General features: G+C 41.4%; 1 protein-coding gene across 1 annotated transcript in view; it reads right to left on the bottom strand.

Annotated features, from left to right (window-relative positions):
- Positions 1-14,661, bottom strand: part of SLC35B4 (solute carrier family 35 member B4) — a 25,155-nt gene extending 10,494 nt beyond the window's left edge. The window contains exons 1-4 of the mRNA XM_017852932.1: positions 14,283-14,661; positions 7,314-7,427; positions 4,644-4,746; positions 2,774-2,823 (exon numbers count right to left, since the gene is read on the bottom strand). Of these exons, the coding sequence (XP_017708421.1) occupies positions 2,774-2,823; positions 4,644-4,746; positions 7,314-7,427; positions 14,283-14,359 (344 nt within the window). The 5' untranslated portion in view covers positions 14,360-14,661. The remainder of the gene's footprint in view (positions 1-2,773; positions 2,824-4,643; positions 4,747-7,313; positions 7,428-14,282) is intronic.
- Positions 14,662-16,929: the final 2,268 nt, after the last annotated feature.

The raw sequence follows: 16,929 nt of genomic DNA, 5'->3' as shown, positions 1-16,929 counted from the left end.
TTTTTGAGATGGAGTCTCGCTTTGTCGCCCAGGCTGGAGTGCAGTGGCCAGATCTCAGCTCACTGCAAGCTCCGCCTCCCGGGTTCACGCCATTCTCCTGCCTCAGCCTCCAAGTAGCTGGGACTACAGGCGCGCACCACCACGCCCGGCTAATTTTTTGTATTTTTAGTAAAGACGGGGTTTCACCGTGTTAGCCAGGATGGTCTCGATCTCCTGACCTCGTGATCCGCCCGCCTCGGCCTCCCAAAGTGCTGGGATTACAGGCGTGAGCCACCGCGCCCGGCCTTTAATGTTGTTTTAAAATGTTGGCATAGTTGGATAAGGGGAAGGATATTCAGATTGTAGAACTACGGACAGTAATAACAGTACCATTTCACATTAGCTAGTATCATTAGCACCCTCTCAGATTCTTGGTAATCAAGCAAAGGCCTCAGGTGAGGATTAAAAGAAATTTAACTAAGAAGATGAACCATCCAGGTTTTCTACTCAAATACATAGTATTGTTTTGGTCACAGTACTTTGTAAAAGGCCAGAACTAGCTAATAAGCAGAGAAAGGGACCAAAAGGGCCAAGAAGACCATGTTAGAGAGCAGCTGGGGAGGAAGCAGGTATGAGCGGATGTACGGGAAAAAATAATGAACCTCTTCAGTCCAGAAAGATCACGCTGAAGAGGTTTACAACTCAGGCCAAAAAGAATAATAAAGGCATGGGTAAGGTGAATATAGATTTGATCTTCAAATCTTGGCATGAGGAGCACACTATGAACTTGAGGGTCTTCTACCCAAGAGAAAAGGAGATAAGAAGTTAATTCACTCTATTGGAAAGTTACCTTATGGAAATTCCTGCTCTATGGGAAAGAGACACACATAGAAAAGAGTCAAAAGGCTTAGACAGATGCAAGATGACACCCTCAGAACAAGTTCTTAAGGGCAACAGATGCTTGAGAAAGACCCCGAATATTTTGGGGCAATACCAGGAGAACACAACTCCTCTTATAACACGTTCTTTGGTATCCTTGTTATGAGCCAGAATCAAAGGTTGGAAAAGAGCACAGGCCTGTCCCAAGGTGAATTCCACACTATAAGAAGCATGGCAATCACTTCAAATGTAATAAACCTGACCATCATATGTATCTATGTTGAAATGCAGAGAACCAAGAAGAAAGAAAGAAAACTACAGCAGTACTTTTCAAGGAATTCATAAGCCTCAGGAGATAAAGGGTCCATGATATGGAGCCTAGTAGGACAGGACAGTTATTATTTTCATGACACAGCCTTTAATACTTAAAAACTCTAGGTTCTCACATTCTGAATTGACAGCTACTTTCCAAGCACGTCTAGAGAGCTTGGGGCTGGATAACAAATACATTGAAAAGTTGCCATCAGCTTGTATAATTTTGGTCTTACCAGTGAACTTTCCCTGAGAAATTTCCCAAACTGTATGTGTTGTCTCTCGCTAACATCCTTCCTGCTTAGGAGTGAGGGGTGAAGCTCAGAGTGAAGGTGAGAGACAAATACTTTGAAAAAGCATCCCAGGTACTTCTGGTACTTCCTGCTCCTATCCCAAAGAGAGCCATTGGTGATAGTCACAAAGAACAGCCCTGAACCTTTCCTTCCATCTTGTTGGCTATTTGGGCCTTTGTTAGGAATTTCCTTTTTAATATGTACAACCATTCCTTAGTTTGCTATGCTGTACTGATAAGCATCTTCTAGGGCAGCAGTATCCCATGGAATTTCTGGGATGTTAGAAATGTTCCACATCTGGGCTCTCCAACATGGTCGCCACCAGCCACGTGAGTCTACTGAGCACTGAAAATGTGACTAGGAGTTTGAGACCAGCCTGGACAACATGGCGAAACCCAATCTCTACCAAAAATACAAAAAAAATTAGCTGGGCATGGTGGCACACACCTTTGGTCCCAAATACTTGGGAGGCTGAGGTGGGAGGATCACTTGAACCTGGGAGCTGGAGGCTGCAGTGAGCCGAGATCACACCACTATATTCCAACCTGGATGACAGAGTGAGACCTCATCTCCAAAAAAGGAAAAAAGAAAAAAAAAAAGTGTATGTGACTAATGAAACTGAGACACTAAATATTTAATTTTCTTTAATTTTGAAAAATGTAAATGTAAATAGTCACACGTGGCTAGTGGTGACCATACTGCACAGTGAACCTCTCTATTATCTTTATAAGTTGGCTTCGCAGGTTAGTATGACACTAAAATTCAACGATGGCAAGAGCTATTCAGTTCTACATAGAGACACCACAGGTGTCGCCTCTTACCTGGTCAGCTGCTTCAGGACATTGCATGATTGGGCCTCACCGGTAAAGAACTAAGAAAAGAGGTAGGGCCAGGCGCGGTGGCTCAAGCCTGTAATCCCAGCACTTTGGGAGGCCGAGACGGGCGGATCACAAGGTCAGGAGATCGAGACCATCCTGGCTAACACGGTGAAACCCCGTCTCTACTAAAAAAATACAAAAAACTAGCCGGGCGAGGTGGCGGGCGCCTGTGGTCCCAGCTACTCGGGAGGCTGAGGCAGGAGAATGGCGGGAACCCGGGAGGCGGAGCTTGCAGTGAGCTGAGATCCGGCCACTGCACTCCAGCCTGGGCGACAGAGCAAGACTCCGTCCCAAAAAAAAAAAAAAAAAAAAAAAAAAAGAGGTAGATGGCCAGAAGCAAACTTATCACTACTTTGGGACAAGGAATCCAGATGACTAGCTTATGGACTGGATATCATTTCCATACACAAAATATAGAAGTATATTGTTTACCTTTTCTTCAAAATGATAATTCCTAGAATCATGTTGGCAATTAGAGAACCCTGCAAAAGGAGACAACAGTAACAAGTTTAGTGCACTAGGAAAAAAACATAATTTGAGATGAATAGGAACATGGGCAAGGGGGAAAAACATGGAATGAAGGAGGCTAGGATGAATAATTAGTAAGATTTAGTTGTTCTTATGACGGCAAAAGTATAAACCATAAAAAGCTATTATGATGGTCGGGTGCGGTGGCTCATGTCCATAATCCCAGCACTTTGGGAAGCCGAGGTGGGCGGATCACCTGAGGTCAGGAGTTTGAGACCAGCCTGGCCAAAATGGTGAAACTCTGTCTCTACTAAAAAATACGAAACTCAGCTGGGCATGGTGGCAGGCACCTGTAATTCCAGCTACTTAGGAGGCTGAGGCAAGAGAATCGCTTGAACCTGGGAGGTGGAGGTTGCAGTGAGCCAAGATCGTGCCATTGCACCTCCAGTCTGGGCAACAAGAGCGAAACTCCATCTCCAAAAATATACGTATACATATATTTAAAAAAAAAAACCTTATAAAGATGACAATGAGAATAAAAAGGATCAATTCTCAATATAGTCATGATCAACCCTCCTTATAGGCATGCTTTACATCCCACGAATACTGTATTTTCATATTTGTTTGAAAAAAATTCGCATATATGTGGATCCATGAGGTTCAAACCTATGTTGTTCAAGGGTCACCTGTAATTGGTCAGTGGTGAAGCTAGGGCTAGCAGGAATAAATGATATCATAGACTTATATTTGTCAAAATTTCCATCTACCTAATTTATAAGAGCTTTTAATAAGCTTCTCCCCATTACCTGCACCCTCTACCCCCGACCACTTTTTTTTTTTTTTCTCAGACAGAGTTTTGCTCTTGTCGCCCAGGCTGGAGTGCAATGGTGTGATCTTGGCTCACTGCAACGTCTGCCTCCCGGGTTCAAATGATTCTCTTGCGTCAGCCTCCCAAGTAGCTGGGATTACAGGCATGTGCAACCACTTCCAGCTAATTTTGTATTTTTAGTAGAGACGGGGTTTCTACATGTTGGTCAGGCTGGTCTTGAACTCCCAACCTCAGGTGATCCACCCACCTCGGCCTCCCAAAGTGCTGGGATTATAGGCGTGAACCACCGCGCGCAGCCCCTGACTAGTTTTAATGGGAAAAGTCATGCAAGGATCTCTCTGTTCTCTAAAAAGGCGACGATCAATCAACAGGTGTTTATTGAAAGTATACTATGTTTTCAATGCTTTGAAGGTCACCTTAATTATTATAATTGCTTTGGAAACTCCCTTCGGGAACAGTACAATCTCACAAAAATCTCAGACCACATGGAAATGTTACCATCACAATTATCAGCCTTTTTTGCCTGGAGTGCTTTGGGAGAAACCCTACCTTCATCAAGAATTTCCCTTTATTATCTCAAGTCTCTGCTTTAAAAAATAAAATCAGAAAAGACAAGTATCTCTTTCATGTTCTGGAAGTAAATGTACTTTTATGAAAGAAAGAAGTACGTGATAAGAAATACGTTAAATAACATAGCATGTTTGAATATAAAATCAAAGAGATGAGGGAAAATGAAGGCAAAATCTGTTTCCTAGGGAAAATTTAATTTTCTTTTTATTAATCACTCATTAGACCTCAGATGAATAAAAGTAAACCATCCACTTGGAGATTTCCCTTTTTGCCTTACTTTTCAGATGAAAGCCATTTTTGCTCATGCATTCACAAACCTATTCTTCTACCCAAGACCACTTATTACAAGACCCTTCTAGTTCTGCCATATACTCAATCGACCTACTTAACTATACTTTTCAGACGAACATACACACGGCATCTGGCAGCACTTACGGATCTAAATATCATATGCAGGGGCATGGCAATGTTGAGATTCAGGGCATAGTTGTTCACCACGCTCACGGTGAAGAACATGGTCACCATTATGGCATAGTACCTGAAATGCAGACAGAACAGCTCATCAAACAGAATCTAGGATTTCAAGAAAATCAAGTACAGGAAATACATATTTTTGGCTAAAAAGGCATTTTGCATATTTCCTCTGCGTTACAAGATTGCATCGCTATTATCATGCAATGTCAACTACTAAGTAAGTATCAAAATGCTTCACAAAGCCAGACTAACATGGGAAAGTCTGAGTTATAAAATACATTTAAAGAAACACTATTTAATATTTTTCAAGTATACATAGAAACTTAAAATGATTGCATTGGTTCTTTGTAAATAATTTTCATATACCTCTGAAGAACTTGCAAATGGCTGATTCTCTCAAATACCTCCTCTATACACTTGTTTGTACTGTTAATTTTCGCTGTTTCTAAAGAAAGTATTTGCTAAGTTAAGGATTATTTTCAGCCTAGCAGCTGCTAAATTCTCCCGCATTCTGAACTAGTGGCCTCCAAATTAATGAGGACATGGTTTGACTTGTACAGATTTTTATTTAAAATCAGGGTCTCTGTTTTTTGAAAGTTTATAGGTCTTAATAACAGAAACAAAAACTAAAAAAAAAAAAAATCCAGTAACACTAATAACTTACAGGGATAAATACATATGAATAATTATGAACAGATGAATAAACAAATAATTTTACATTTGTATGTCATCATTGTGATCCAGAAAATACATAAGATGCCTTCTACATATATTGGGCTAAACCATATAAAATTGCCGGTTTTATAGGTCAACAAGTTGAATGCTAGAAATTTCATATGACTCAACTTACCATATCAGTAAGAGAAAAAACAGTATTTAAAATAAATAGCTAAAGAATGCAGGGCAAAGGCAAATAAGTGGTTCCATATTCTTCAGGAAATGTTGATCTTTGAGATTCCCAACCATTTTCCACCTTTGCACAGCTGAAGGATATGACGGCACTGAGTCCTAAGTGATCTTCCCTGAAAGAACCCATTCTGCGTTGCTAGTTAGGTGTGGAGCCATACACCACAACAGGCCAGTCAAGCCAAGGCTAAACTAATATAGTCTGGAGAGTCTGAGGAACTTGACAATGAACACACATGCAAAATTACCAGCAACAGCTTCTTCACAGCTTCTAAATAACATACTATCTGCAACTTTATCAGGTTTCTTGCCAAATTTTCTTAGTTCTATCTTGACGAGGTGCCATTTACAGAGAGTTTGTCAAGGTCTTTTAGGACAATGAATTTATTCCACATTGCTTGCCTAGAAATTGTTGATGGGGATGAATGACATGAGCAAAATTTTGATTATGGCTCCACCTACAGAAAATAAAATGGCCACCACACATAGGACATGCACGGGAATATGGTTATGAGGGCAAGATCACAGAGACCCTCAAAGGGCAGGCTGGGGAGTCTGGATGTCATTCAGAACATCATGGTAACCACAGAGTGAGGCCACATGGTAAAATGATATTAAGTGAAATGGACGGATGAAGAGGTGCGAGGCAGGGAGGTCAGTCAGCTAGGATGTTATTATAAAAGATAAGGTGATCTATGCTAGTGGTAGAGAGAATGGGGAGAGACAGTGGGAAGAGGCGGGAAAGGGCCAGAGGAGTCAAGAAATGCTGGGGCTTTTACTGCAATGTAGATGCTGGTCTTTAGGGGCAGAAAGTTTTATGCAGATACTAAAGCCAATGAAAAACAAAAAGTATCTGGAATATTTAGCATCGCAATGGGAACTTTAAAAGTATAATATTAACAAAATTCAGCCAGATTTTCTATAGCAGGCTACGTAGGAATGCTGCAAAAGAAAACCAACAAAGACGAGCCTTAGCCTTCCTACTTGGATATATTCATACCAGAATGTCGCTCTAAAAGCGAGTAAGTGACACCATCCTACTAAATTCTCATAGTTGGATGGATTATACTTTTATCTCGAGTCACTCGCAGCAAGACAGGTGAGTTTTCAATACATTGTTTATCATAAGAACTGCCTTGTTTTCTATTTGGCCCCATTAGTACAATTAGGCAAATTTGGACTAATGGATTACAGGTCTGGCATCAACAAATTTTGATTTCGCTTGCCATTCATTTTCTTTTAATTGAGGTGAAATTCACGTAACATAAAATTAACCATTTTAAAGTGAACAATTCAGTGACATTTAGTACATTCACAAAGTTATGCAACTACTACCTCTATTTATTTCCAAAAGCCATTCGTTTTTAAAAAGAAACAAGGATACTCCTCTTTTAGAATGTTTGATAACTTTACCAACACAGAAGACAGTACAAAATTTGTGGTCACACTAGGCCTTCTGACTAATCCTATACTAAATAAGAACATACACACACACACACTCTTGTCTCCATCATGGTTATTTTAAATCTTGTGGCAGAAATTTTAGTTTGGAAGTAGGCACCCTGGATTTTCACAACGTATTAAATTCAGAAAATGACTTAGTATTCTACTGATATCTCTGAAATAAATCTTACAAAAGAATGTCTCATACTTCTTTTATACAGGTACCACCTCTTTACTTTCTTAAAAAATCCAAAAGCTAAAAGAGACTCTAATGTACCATACCTTATTGGGATAGCTGGTGGCTTCCTTCCCAAATCAGCTTCAAAGAGGAAGCCTTCCACAGCAATAAATAAAAATTGTGCAAATGTCACAATGTTCCCACATCCTGGATGCTTCCTGTATAGTGAATAACAAAAGAGGAGGGGAAGGCACAAAAATTGAGATAATACTAAAATGCATTCTAATTAGAGGGCCAGAATAACAGAGTGGAGGGATTTTGATTACCCACTGTCCTTTATCTCAATGTTCATAGCCTTTGGATCACATATACTTAGCATTGATCTCACAGAGAAGAATGTCAAGCTTTCTTATTTTACTCTTCCTTGCGTGTACCAGGTCATGAGTGAGAATTACTGTGACACATTTGTTTCCAGAACTATGATACAGCTTTCCTAGTAAACTGTAGGAAATTGGTCATAAGTTCTTATTGGGATCTTTGTTTCACCAAAAAGGTCTTTAATCAGGATCCTAGTCAGCTTAGGCAGCAAAGCCCAGAGACAGAAATATGCTCAGGTCTCCCAGAATGTTTATATATCCCTCCTGACCAGAAATCACCAAGACTGCTGTCAAATGAAAAATGAACCCAGTGTTGATGATAGGGGACATTACTTTAATGGTAATGGTGCCCAGCAACGGGGCAAAACTTGGTTCTTGGGATGGGGGGAATCTTATTCTTTTTATAATAATAAAATACAAATCTACATACAGTACCTGAACCAGTACACCTGAGGGAGGGATTAAGAAAAAAAGTCTAAAAAGTATTCTGGAGGAGGCATAATGAACAAAAGACTGGAAAACACTGCCGTAGTCTACTATTCTCCACAACCCTTAACCCCGTGTTTTGAATATATTAGGCACTCAAAAAATGCTTGTGGAATTCAATAGATTCTCTTTAGCGGTCTATGAAATAGTTGGGGAAGATACCCCACGTTCAACAGTGATTGTTAGGAACAAATTTACAAAGTTAAAAACTTTCTCCTGACATTCATCTTGAGGTACTCTGAAAACCAGTCATTTAAAATGTTCAGGTTTTCTTGAGCGTGTCTTCCATTCAGCTCTGCTCAATCACTGGAAGAACAAAGTGAGCAGTTATCTTTGCTCTCCTGAAACTTCCAGATTTCCTATAATCCCAATATTCACCTGCCTTCATATTCTGCGTTTTCATCTTGACCAAAGGTGTTCACCTGAAGCTGATGAAGAGAGGGATGTAATTGTATTATTACATGTTAATGTAATGCTACTTATCAGAAATGACTCCATTCTCCATTGGTGGTGTTAGTATTATATATAAAGCAATGCCAAGATATACAAGTCCTTAAATATACCCATCAGGCACAAAAATAAGACAGCCCAGGCATGAGCCATTCCTACAGAGCTAGGCTTACTAACTGAAGCAGAACTGTTGCTACTCTTTAAGTTCTGCTGCCTATGAAGGTTTCCTTGAAAACTGCAACCTATTCAATTCAACAAGTTCTCTTTTAGCCCTTCTTATGTTCAAAGGACAAGGCTAAATGCAGGAATCCATAAATAATCATGGAAGACATTTACCTCATTCAAGGAGCTAATTAAAACCATTAGCCTAAATATGAGCAACAGAAAGAACTTTAACTCTAGGTGGTTGCTAACACGGTGCTTTGGAGCGCGGGCCAGCCTACTCTGCTCTTTAAAAACCTGTTTCCCAAATGGTCGGCACGGTGGCTCACACGTGTAATCCCAGCACTTTGGGAGGCTAAGGCAGGTGGATCACCTGAGGTCAGGAGTTCAAGACCAGCTTGGCCCACGTGATGAAACCCTGTCTCTACTAAAAATACAAAAAATTAGCTGGGTATGGTGGTACATGCCTGTAATTCCAGCTACTTGGGAGGCTGAGGCAGGAGAATCACTTGAACCTGGGATGTGAAGGTTGCAGTGAGCTGAGATCGTGCCACTGCCCTCCAGCCTGAGTGACAAAGCGAGACTCTTGTCTCAAAAACAAACAACAAAAAAACAACCTATTTACCCAAAGAGGCTCACTCTCCCACTTCTAATTTGATTGGTCTGGGGTAGGACCCTGGAATCTGTACTTTTAAAAGCTTTCCACTTTATTGTCATGTGCAGCCAGGTTGGAGAAATAGCAGTTGAGGTGTAGGGAAAGGGCTGAGAGTGTGTGAGAGTGCATGTATCACTGTGTTTGTGAATGCACAGGTAGTTCTCAGGTGCTGACACAAGGTTGGGAACTACCATGCTCCACTGTGCTTAAAAGTACACACTGACATGCGAGATGCTGCTCTGTCACTTGCTGTGTGACAGAAGTGAATTATCTAAGTCTGGTGTTTTTATCTTTAAAATGGAAACCATATAAGTGCCTATCTCTTTGATTTATTGTAGAGTAAATGAGTCATCCCTGAAAAGCACTTAACACAGTGCCTGCCACAGAGTGAAAAAGGCAAGTATGATGACCAGTATTCAGGATCTTGCATACTGAAAGGTCTTCAATCTTTAAAAGGTCCTCCCCCTTTTAAAGACATTCCAGTTGACTAAGTTTTCTCATCTCTAAAATGAAACTGACTTCACTGTTGTAGTGAGTATTCAATGAGAAAATACATATAAGCGCCAAGCACAAGACTTAATCCAAAAGAGGCTTAAAAGTTTCCTTCTATGTTCTCTTTAACAAGCTTAGGCCAAGTCAACTAAAGAACAATGATCAAGACCCAATTATGTGTAGAGTTAGGTGGCAGCTTCCAGGGAGCCCCCAACTTGAAGGGGACTGGATCCCTGCCCAAGAAGATGACAATATGAGGGAGCCAGACATGAAGGAGGAGGCTGTCAGAAGCCAGTGCCTTAGCAGGGATGGTGAGGGGACAGACCATGCCCCTTTACCTTTCTGCTCTCCCTTTCGGGTCAGTGACCCACCTTCGCTCAAGCAAGAGAATGAATGGGAGGGTTCCAATGTGATCTAGAATCTTATAATTTCTACGAGAGATAAAAAGAGATTTAAAAAACGATTCACTTTACATGTGTATTCTCTATAGGATTTTTTAAAAGGACATCCTAGTACTTTTTATTTTATGGAGGTGGGTATTGATATGCCCATTTCATTCCATTGCTAAAGACGCTGAGGGTCCCATTGCACTGCGTTAGGTAAGAATCCCCGGGGTCAGTGGCAAAGAAATGGCATTTGCGGTTACCCTTAGCATTATGATTATTACAATTCAGTGGGGTTTGGTATGGGTTTTTAGTTGTGCAATAATTGCCACTAATGTTAGGACACTCCCAAGAGATATTCTACTCCCATTTTGAGTCACTTTCCATTTTTCGCTTTTCCCAGTCCAGCAACAACCCCAATTTACTTTTTGTTTCTATTTCTATAGAATTTACAAATCTCCCTAATCTGCTCAAATAATTTTGAAAACTCAACTTATGAAGCCTTTTTGAAACACACTGTTGTATAGCTACCAATGGAATTATTTATTTTAACTTGAATAATTCATTTTAAAACTGCAGAGTAAAAACTTGGATCCCTTCATCTTGTTTTCTTGAGCTCGATTCCTCAGGAATTGTAATCACTAACTGCAAACAGTTTCTCTTACTTTGAATTCTCTTGGCAAAAATTCAAACTTTTATTTAAAAAAGGATGCAACTTTGAAGAGAATGAATTGGGCAGATAGTTTATGCCTTTTGCATTTCTTTTGCTGAATTTAGGAAACGATTTAATTCAAGATCAGGCACTTGAATGAAAAATAAAAAGGGGAAAAAAACCTTTCAGATTGTTTTCCTGATGTAAGGCATGTAATATCTTGCCTAGTTAGCTGGTGTGTGTATATCTTGTTTCCAAGGTAGAATGTAAGCTCCCTAAGGAGGAATATCAAGGCACTCGTCCCTTACTACCTATCTGCTCCGTCCACTGCATTGTGTTTTAATATTGGTCCCAATTGTAGGTATAAAAATCAGAAAGAAAAGCCTACATTTGTTTTCCAATTTAGGGAAAATGGTTAAAAATGTCCTCTTCTTCCTGCAAGTCACTTAGCATTTATATTTAGTATGGTACTTGCTACTTATTAGGGCACCTAATGGCTCCAAGCCAGCCAATATAAAAAGCACAGTTCCTACGCTATAAAAATTTATGGGCCTTCCACTGTGATGTCCCAAGATAAAGTCACAAATTCCGAAGCCATATCTAGAAAGAACCTTAAGGCCATCTGGTTCACTAGCTCTTATTTTATTGATCTGTAACACAAGAAGTGGAGACTTGTCTAAGCAAATTAGGAAAGGGCTCTATTCAGTCTGGTGCACCATTGATTATTTTAATAAATGCACCTCCTCGCCACTTTATGAAATACCACTGTTTAATGCAAAAAATGCAGATTTACCAAAAAAAAAAGAAGTGATTTATTTACAAATTATTCAAAATATTTTAAATAGAAGCTCCTATAATGCATGAAAATATTTTGTAAAATCAGATTTGTCCAGGACTTTGCAGGACCATCTCATAAAAGAAATATATCTGTATTGAAACCAAGGTGTTGGAAAGAATGGGAAGCCCTACAAGTGTGCTTTAGGCTTTACATGCACATCTCCCTTCATCCTTCAAAACTCTGTGAAGCTGGAAGAACCATCATCACCATCACCCCCTTTTACAGTTGGGTCAGACTCAGGGAGATCAAGTAATTCAGTCAGGGGCTCAAAAAGTAGTAAAGAGGGGATTTAGTTGCTTGCATATTCTCATGTCATACAACCTTTGGCAAGATTCAATTTAATGGCATATTCAACACAAATATTACCATTATTCCCTGACTTTCATTTCCATGGCTGGCCTGATGAAGTCACTTCTTGATATTTTCTTTTTTTATTTTTTGAGACATAGTCTCGCATGGTTGCCCAGGCTGGAGTGCAATGGTGCTATCTTGGCTCACTGCAACCTCTGCCTCCCAGGTTCTAAGGATTCTCCTGCCTCAGCCTCCTGAGTAGCTGGGATTACAGGTGTCTGCCACCAAGCCCAGCTAATTTTTATATTTTTAGTAGACACAGGGGTCTCACCATGTTGGCCAGGCTGGTCTTGAACCCCTGACCTCGTGATCCACCCACTCTGGCCTCCCAAAGTGCTAGGATAAAAGGTGTGAACCACCGTGCCTGCCCGACTTTTTTATATTTTCACATCAACTGCTGCCAAAGTGGCCTTCCTTTAAAAGTGTATCAGACTTACAGTTGGATACAATTTTTTTTTGTCATTTTTACATCCCTCACCACCCTCACCCAAGTCAAATAAAAGACCCTCACCCAAGTCAAATAAGAGACCTTTATCAACACTTTCTGTATAACAAAATTTCAAGCTCTGTAACAGCAAAACTTAACCCCATACAGAGTTTACCTTAAATAAACTGGTTGCTTTGGAATGACTTAATCAATGATATCCAATAAAATAAACTTCTAGTAGGCACCACATGAAGAACTGGATAACCAAAATCTATGGGCTGCTCAAGTTCAAAACCGGCAGGGAGGTTGAAAAAGGTATTGGACTAGGAGCTTAGATATCTTGGCTCCCATTTCTGGCTCTGCCACTTACAAGCAGTGAAAGGTCACCTAATTTCTTTGGACCATTTCCACTTCAGTAAAACAGTTTATAATTCTTGACCTATCTTCTGCACAGGATTGTTCGGATGATCAACAGAGATACAAGTTGAGTATCTTTCATCTGAAAATCTGAACTCTGAAATGCTCTAAAAAATCTGAAACTTTTTGAGCACTGATATGATATTACAAGTGAAAAATTCCACACCTGACACCTTTGCTTTCTGATAGGTCAGTGTATACAAACTTTAATTCATGCACAAATTATTAAAAATATTGTATACAAGTACCTTCAAGCTAAGGTTATGTGTATAAGGTGTATAAGAAACACAGATGAATTTGTGTTTAGATTTGGGTACCATCCCTAAAATATCTCATTATGTATATGCAAATATTCCCAAATCCAAGAAAAAAAAAAAAATACAAAATACAAAACACCCGTTTCCAAGCATTTCAAATGAAGGATACTCAACTTGTAATGTATAGATTCAGAAACACGAGCTAGAAAACACTATAGGTATTGTTTTACTGCCAGGAAAAGGAGGCCCAGAGAGGCTAAGTGACTTGAAGGGCTACACAGCCAGTGGATGACGGAGCCAAGAATGAAATTTCACAACACAGCTTTTTAGTCCTGGAACCTTTTCCACACCACCTGTTGTCTCTTCTCTAATAGCTTCTATCCACTGAACTTTGCACATTCAAAGCGACCTCAAAGAGCCCTCTCGGGTCACTTGGACCGATCTTCTACATAATTTTCTTTTTTCTTTTTGCAAGCCACCTCAAAGAGCACTCTCGGGTCACGTGGACTGATCTTCTACATAAAAATCTGTTCTACCGCATCATTTATGTATGCACTCATAACCATCTCCAAGGTCAGTAAAGCAAATGCTTTGCAGGACGCCGTAATAAAAGTAAAACTTTCTTTGCAGCATGTACAAAGACTGCTTTATACGTCAAAAACCTCTGCTCAAGTCCAGCCTGTGCCATTTAACAGGATCGAAAAAAGAGCTGGAGTTGGATGGGAAGGAAGAGAGAGTGGTTTGGTGAAGGAACCTTGGTTCTGACACTAGCTCTGCGCCGACCTTGGACCGGTTATGTGAAAAACTCTTCAGGCTTCAATCAGTGCCCCCCGAATGTGGAAAAGGGGTGACGACAGCAACACCTTGAGTGTTCCCCTCGCAGGAATGCTTTGAAACTGTTAGGCGGGACTGCGGCCGGTGCGCAGTTCCGGGAAGCAGCGCAGCGGGGGCTGCGGGGTCCCAGGCTGCCCAGACAGGACGGATTGTTGGGGGGTTCAGGCCGTCCTGCCCCGGGCTCCGTGGGCGGCGGGGTGGGGCCAGGGCGTGGGCGCGTCCCGGGGGACCTCTCCTCCGGCTTCCTCCGCCCCGCCCGGGAGACCGGGTGCGGCACGAGCGGGTCACTCACCGGGCCAGGAGCTCTAGGAAGATCACGTTACTGCAGCAGCCTGCGAACACCAGGCCCACCGCCAAGGCCGGGCGCATTGCCGGTGCAGGGTTGGGGGAGCGAGCGCACAGAGTAAGCGCCCGCTTATACCGCTACCCCAGGAAGCCGGCCTCCTGCCTCGCCACAGCGCAGCACATCGCACGGTCCTGGAGAGCCGCTCTCACCCGGGGCCGCCGGGTCTCCCCTTCCCCCGCGGTCAACACCGACGCTGCCACCAAGGAGCTGTAGTTCGCAGTCAGCCTCGGTCCCATTCATCCGAGGGGGCGTCCGAGCCCCAGCCAGACTACATGTCCCAGTATGCCGTGCACCTTTACGTCAGGCTGCGCCGTTCCCGCTTCCGCCAGGCAGCTCCGCCAGAGAAGACAGGGGGACGAGGTACCCGCATCCCTCGCGCGATAGGCGGCCGCGGGGCTTGCTGGGAAATGAAGTCCCAAAGCTGACAGTGTTTCTTGCGGGAACGCCCAGAGCGCAGAAAGTAACTCGGCCGACAGGGTGACAACAAACTTGCTGGCAGCGGCGGTACTAAAACTACAGAGCTGTGATTGCTTGTTGTAGATACCTTCTAGCATCTGAAACAACTCTGCTTCCTGAACTAAGTGGAAGTAGAAATTCATCTGAACTTACCTCTCTACCTCTAGTAAAGAATAGTGGGACTCAGAGGTTCTCAGGTTGAATCTTGGCTCATCAGCGCTGCTGTCTCCGGCAACTTCTCTGAGCCTCAATCTCACCTTTGGTAAAGAGGGGATCAAGAATGCCTATCTCATTTAATTTGTGAGAATTAAAATATATGATCTCTGAAAAGCCTAACATATTAAGTGTATTGCTTTTATATTATCATTCTTAATGAGGCACCCAGCGCACTAACTGACTCTGTTAGCAACTTTATTAGCAACTCTATGGTGAGGACTCTTTCTTTTCTTCGCTTTCTCTCTCTAAGAACAAACCTTCCTTCCTAGCTTCCTTTCTTCCTTCCCTTCCTTCCTTTTTTTTTTTTTAATTTTCATTTTTTTTCATCCGAGACACAGTGCCCCCAGAACATGTACCCCAGGACTTTCTTTCATTCATTGTTGTAATGTGCCAGCACTGTTCAGACTCAAGACGGGTGCTCATTAAATACTGAATTTCACAGGTAGCAGGCATTCTATTCATGTTAGTTCTTCTTCCTACTCACCTTTTTAAGGCAGCAGTTCTCAAATTCTAGAATGCATTAGAATTAGTGGAGTGCTTGTTAAAAATACAGGTTTCTAGAGCCCATACACAAGGATTTTGACTTGGTAAGTCTAAAGTGAGACCCAGTAATCTGCACTTGATAACGAGTACCTCAGATGATTCCAGTGTGATCTCCCAGCCACGGGGGAAAAAAGCATTCCAAACTATGCTGTAGATCTCGAGAAAGACTTCAGAGTGTTCATGTCTCACAGGAAATAGCAAAAACAATATAACGCTCCAAGATCCTACCTAGCTTTGTACCGTATACTTTGCTATTGCTGTTGGATTCTATTCAACGAAAATATTTGTTGTGGTAAAATACTGAGCAGTAATGCTAACCTTTTATAGTAGATACTGGGAAGCAGAAAGGAAGTGTAAACATGGTTCCATCAAAAACTAGTCTTGCTGGGTAAAGTGTGCATACCTATTTTACAAATACAGAGCAGTGGGGCACTAGCTTATGTACATAATATGTGCTTAACAAACACTTGTTGATTGAGTAAATAAGAGTCAAGTCGAATGGCTCAGATTGTAAGTGCTATGAGAATACCCCTGTAAGAAGAAGGAAGTGTGCCTTCTTTTCACCATTAAGATCTGATTGCTGATACAGGCATTTTTGCTGGTAGAAGTGCCTGGACATTGGCAGTTTTCAAAGCCCCCAGGTGATTTGACTGTGGCCTGAGCGGGGCCAGCTAAGTTTGAGAACCACTGAGGTAAAGGAAGGGAGTACCTTAAAGAGCTAGGATTAAGGATAATAGCAATGGATCATCTTTAAGACTGCACCTCAGTCTAATTAAATCAGAATCGCTGGGGGTGGGACTCGGCTATCAGTCATCTTTAAAGCTCTCCAAGTGATTCCAATGTACAGATGTGGTTGAGAGCCACTGCTTTACTTGAATTCTCAGTGGTTCTCAATCCTGGCAGCATAATAGAGTCACACAAGATATATATATATATATACACACACACACACACACACATGCACACATGCACACACATACACACACATATATATACACACACCAATTATATATATATACACACACACGTGTATATGCCAGTTATATTCATATATATATATATACACACACACACATACATCTATAACTGGTATATATACAGGTATATAGTAGTGCCAGTTCTACTTCAGACCAAATAAAGCAGACTATCTGGGAGTGAGGCTGAAGCAATGATACTATCTCCACCTCCACTATAGATAATCCTACCAAGAGGAAGGCTGATCTGGATTTTCATCTGGATTTCATTAGAGGAGATTTCTCTTCACACAGACCTTCATTTTCCATATATGCCAAGAATTTGGAAGCCCTTAAAGGATGTTCTAAACATTTCTCATTACATCTCAGATAAAAACCAAAGCATGCCTAAGTGATTGAACAAG

The sequence above is a fragment of the Rhinopithecus bieti genome, unplaced genomic scaffold (genome assembly GCF_001698545.2).
Source record: "Rhinopithecus bieti isolate Rb0 unplaced genomic scaffold, ASM169854v2 scaffold_35569, whole genome shotgun sequence".
In the NCBI taxonomy this organism is placed as follows: Eukaryota; Metazoa; Chordata; class Mammalia; order Primates; family Cercopithecidae; genus Rhinopithecus; species Rhinopithecus bieti.
Note: the sequence above shows the minus strand (reverse complement) of the source record. Positions and strands in the feature narration are given on the sequence as shown.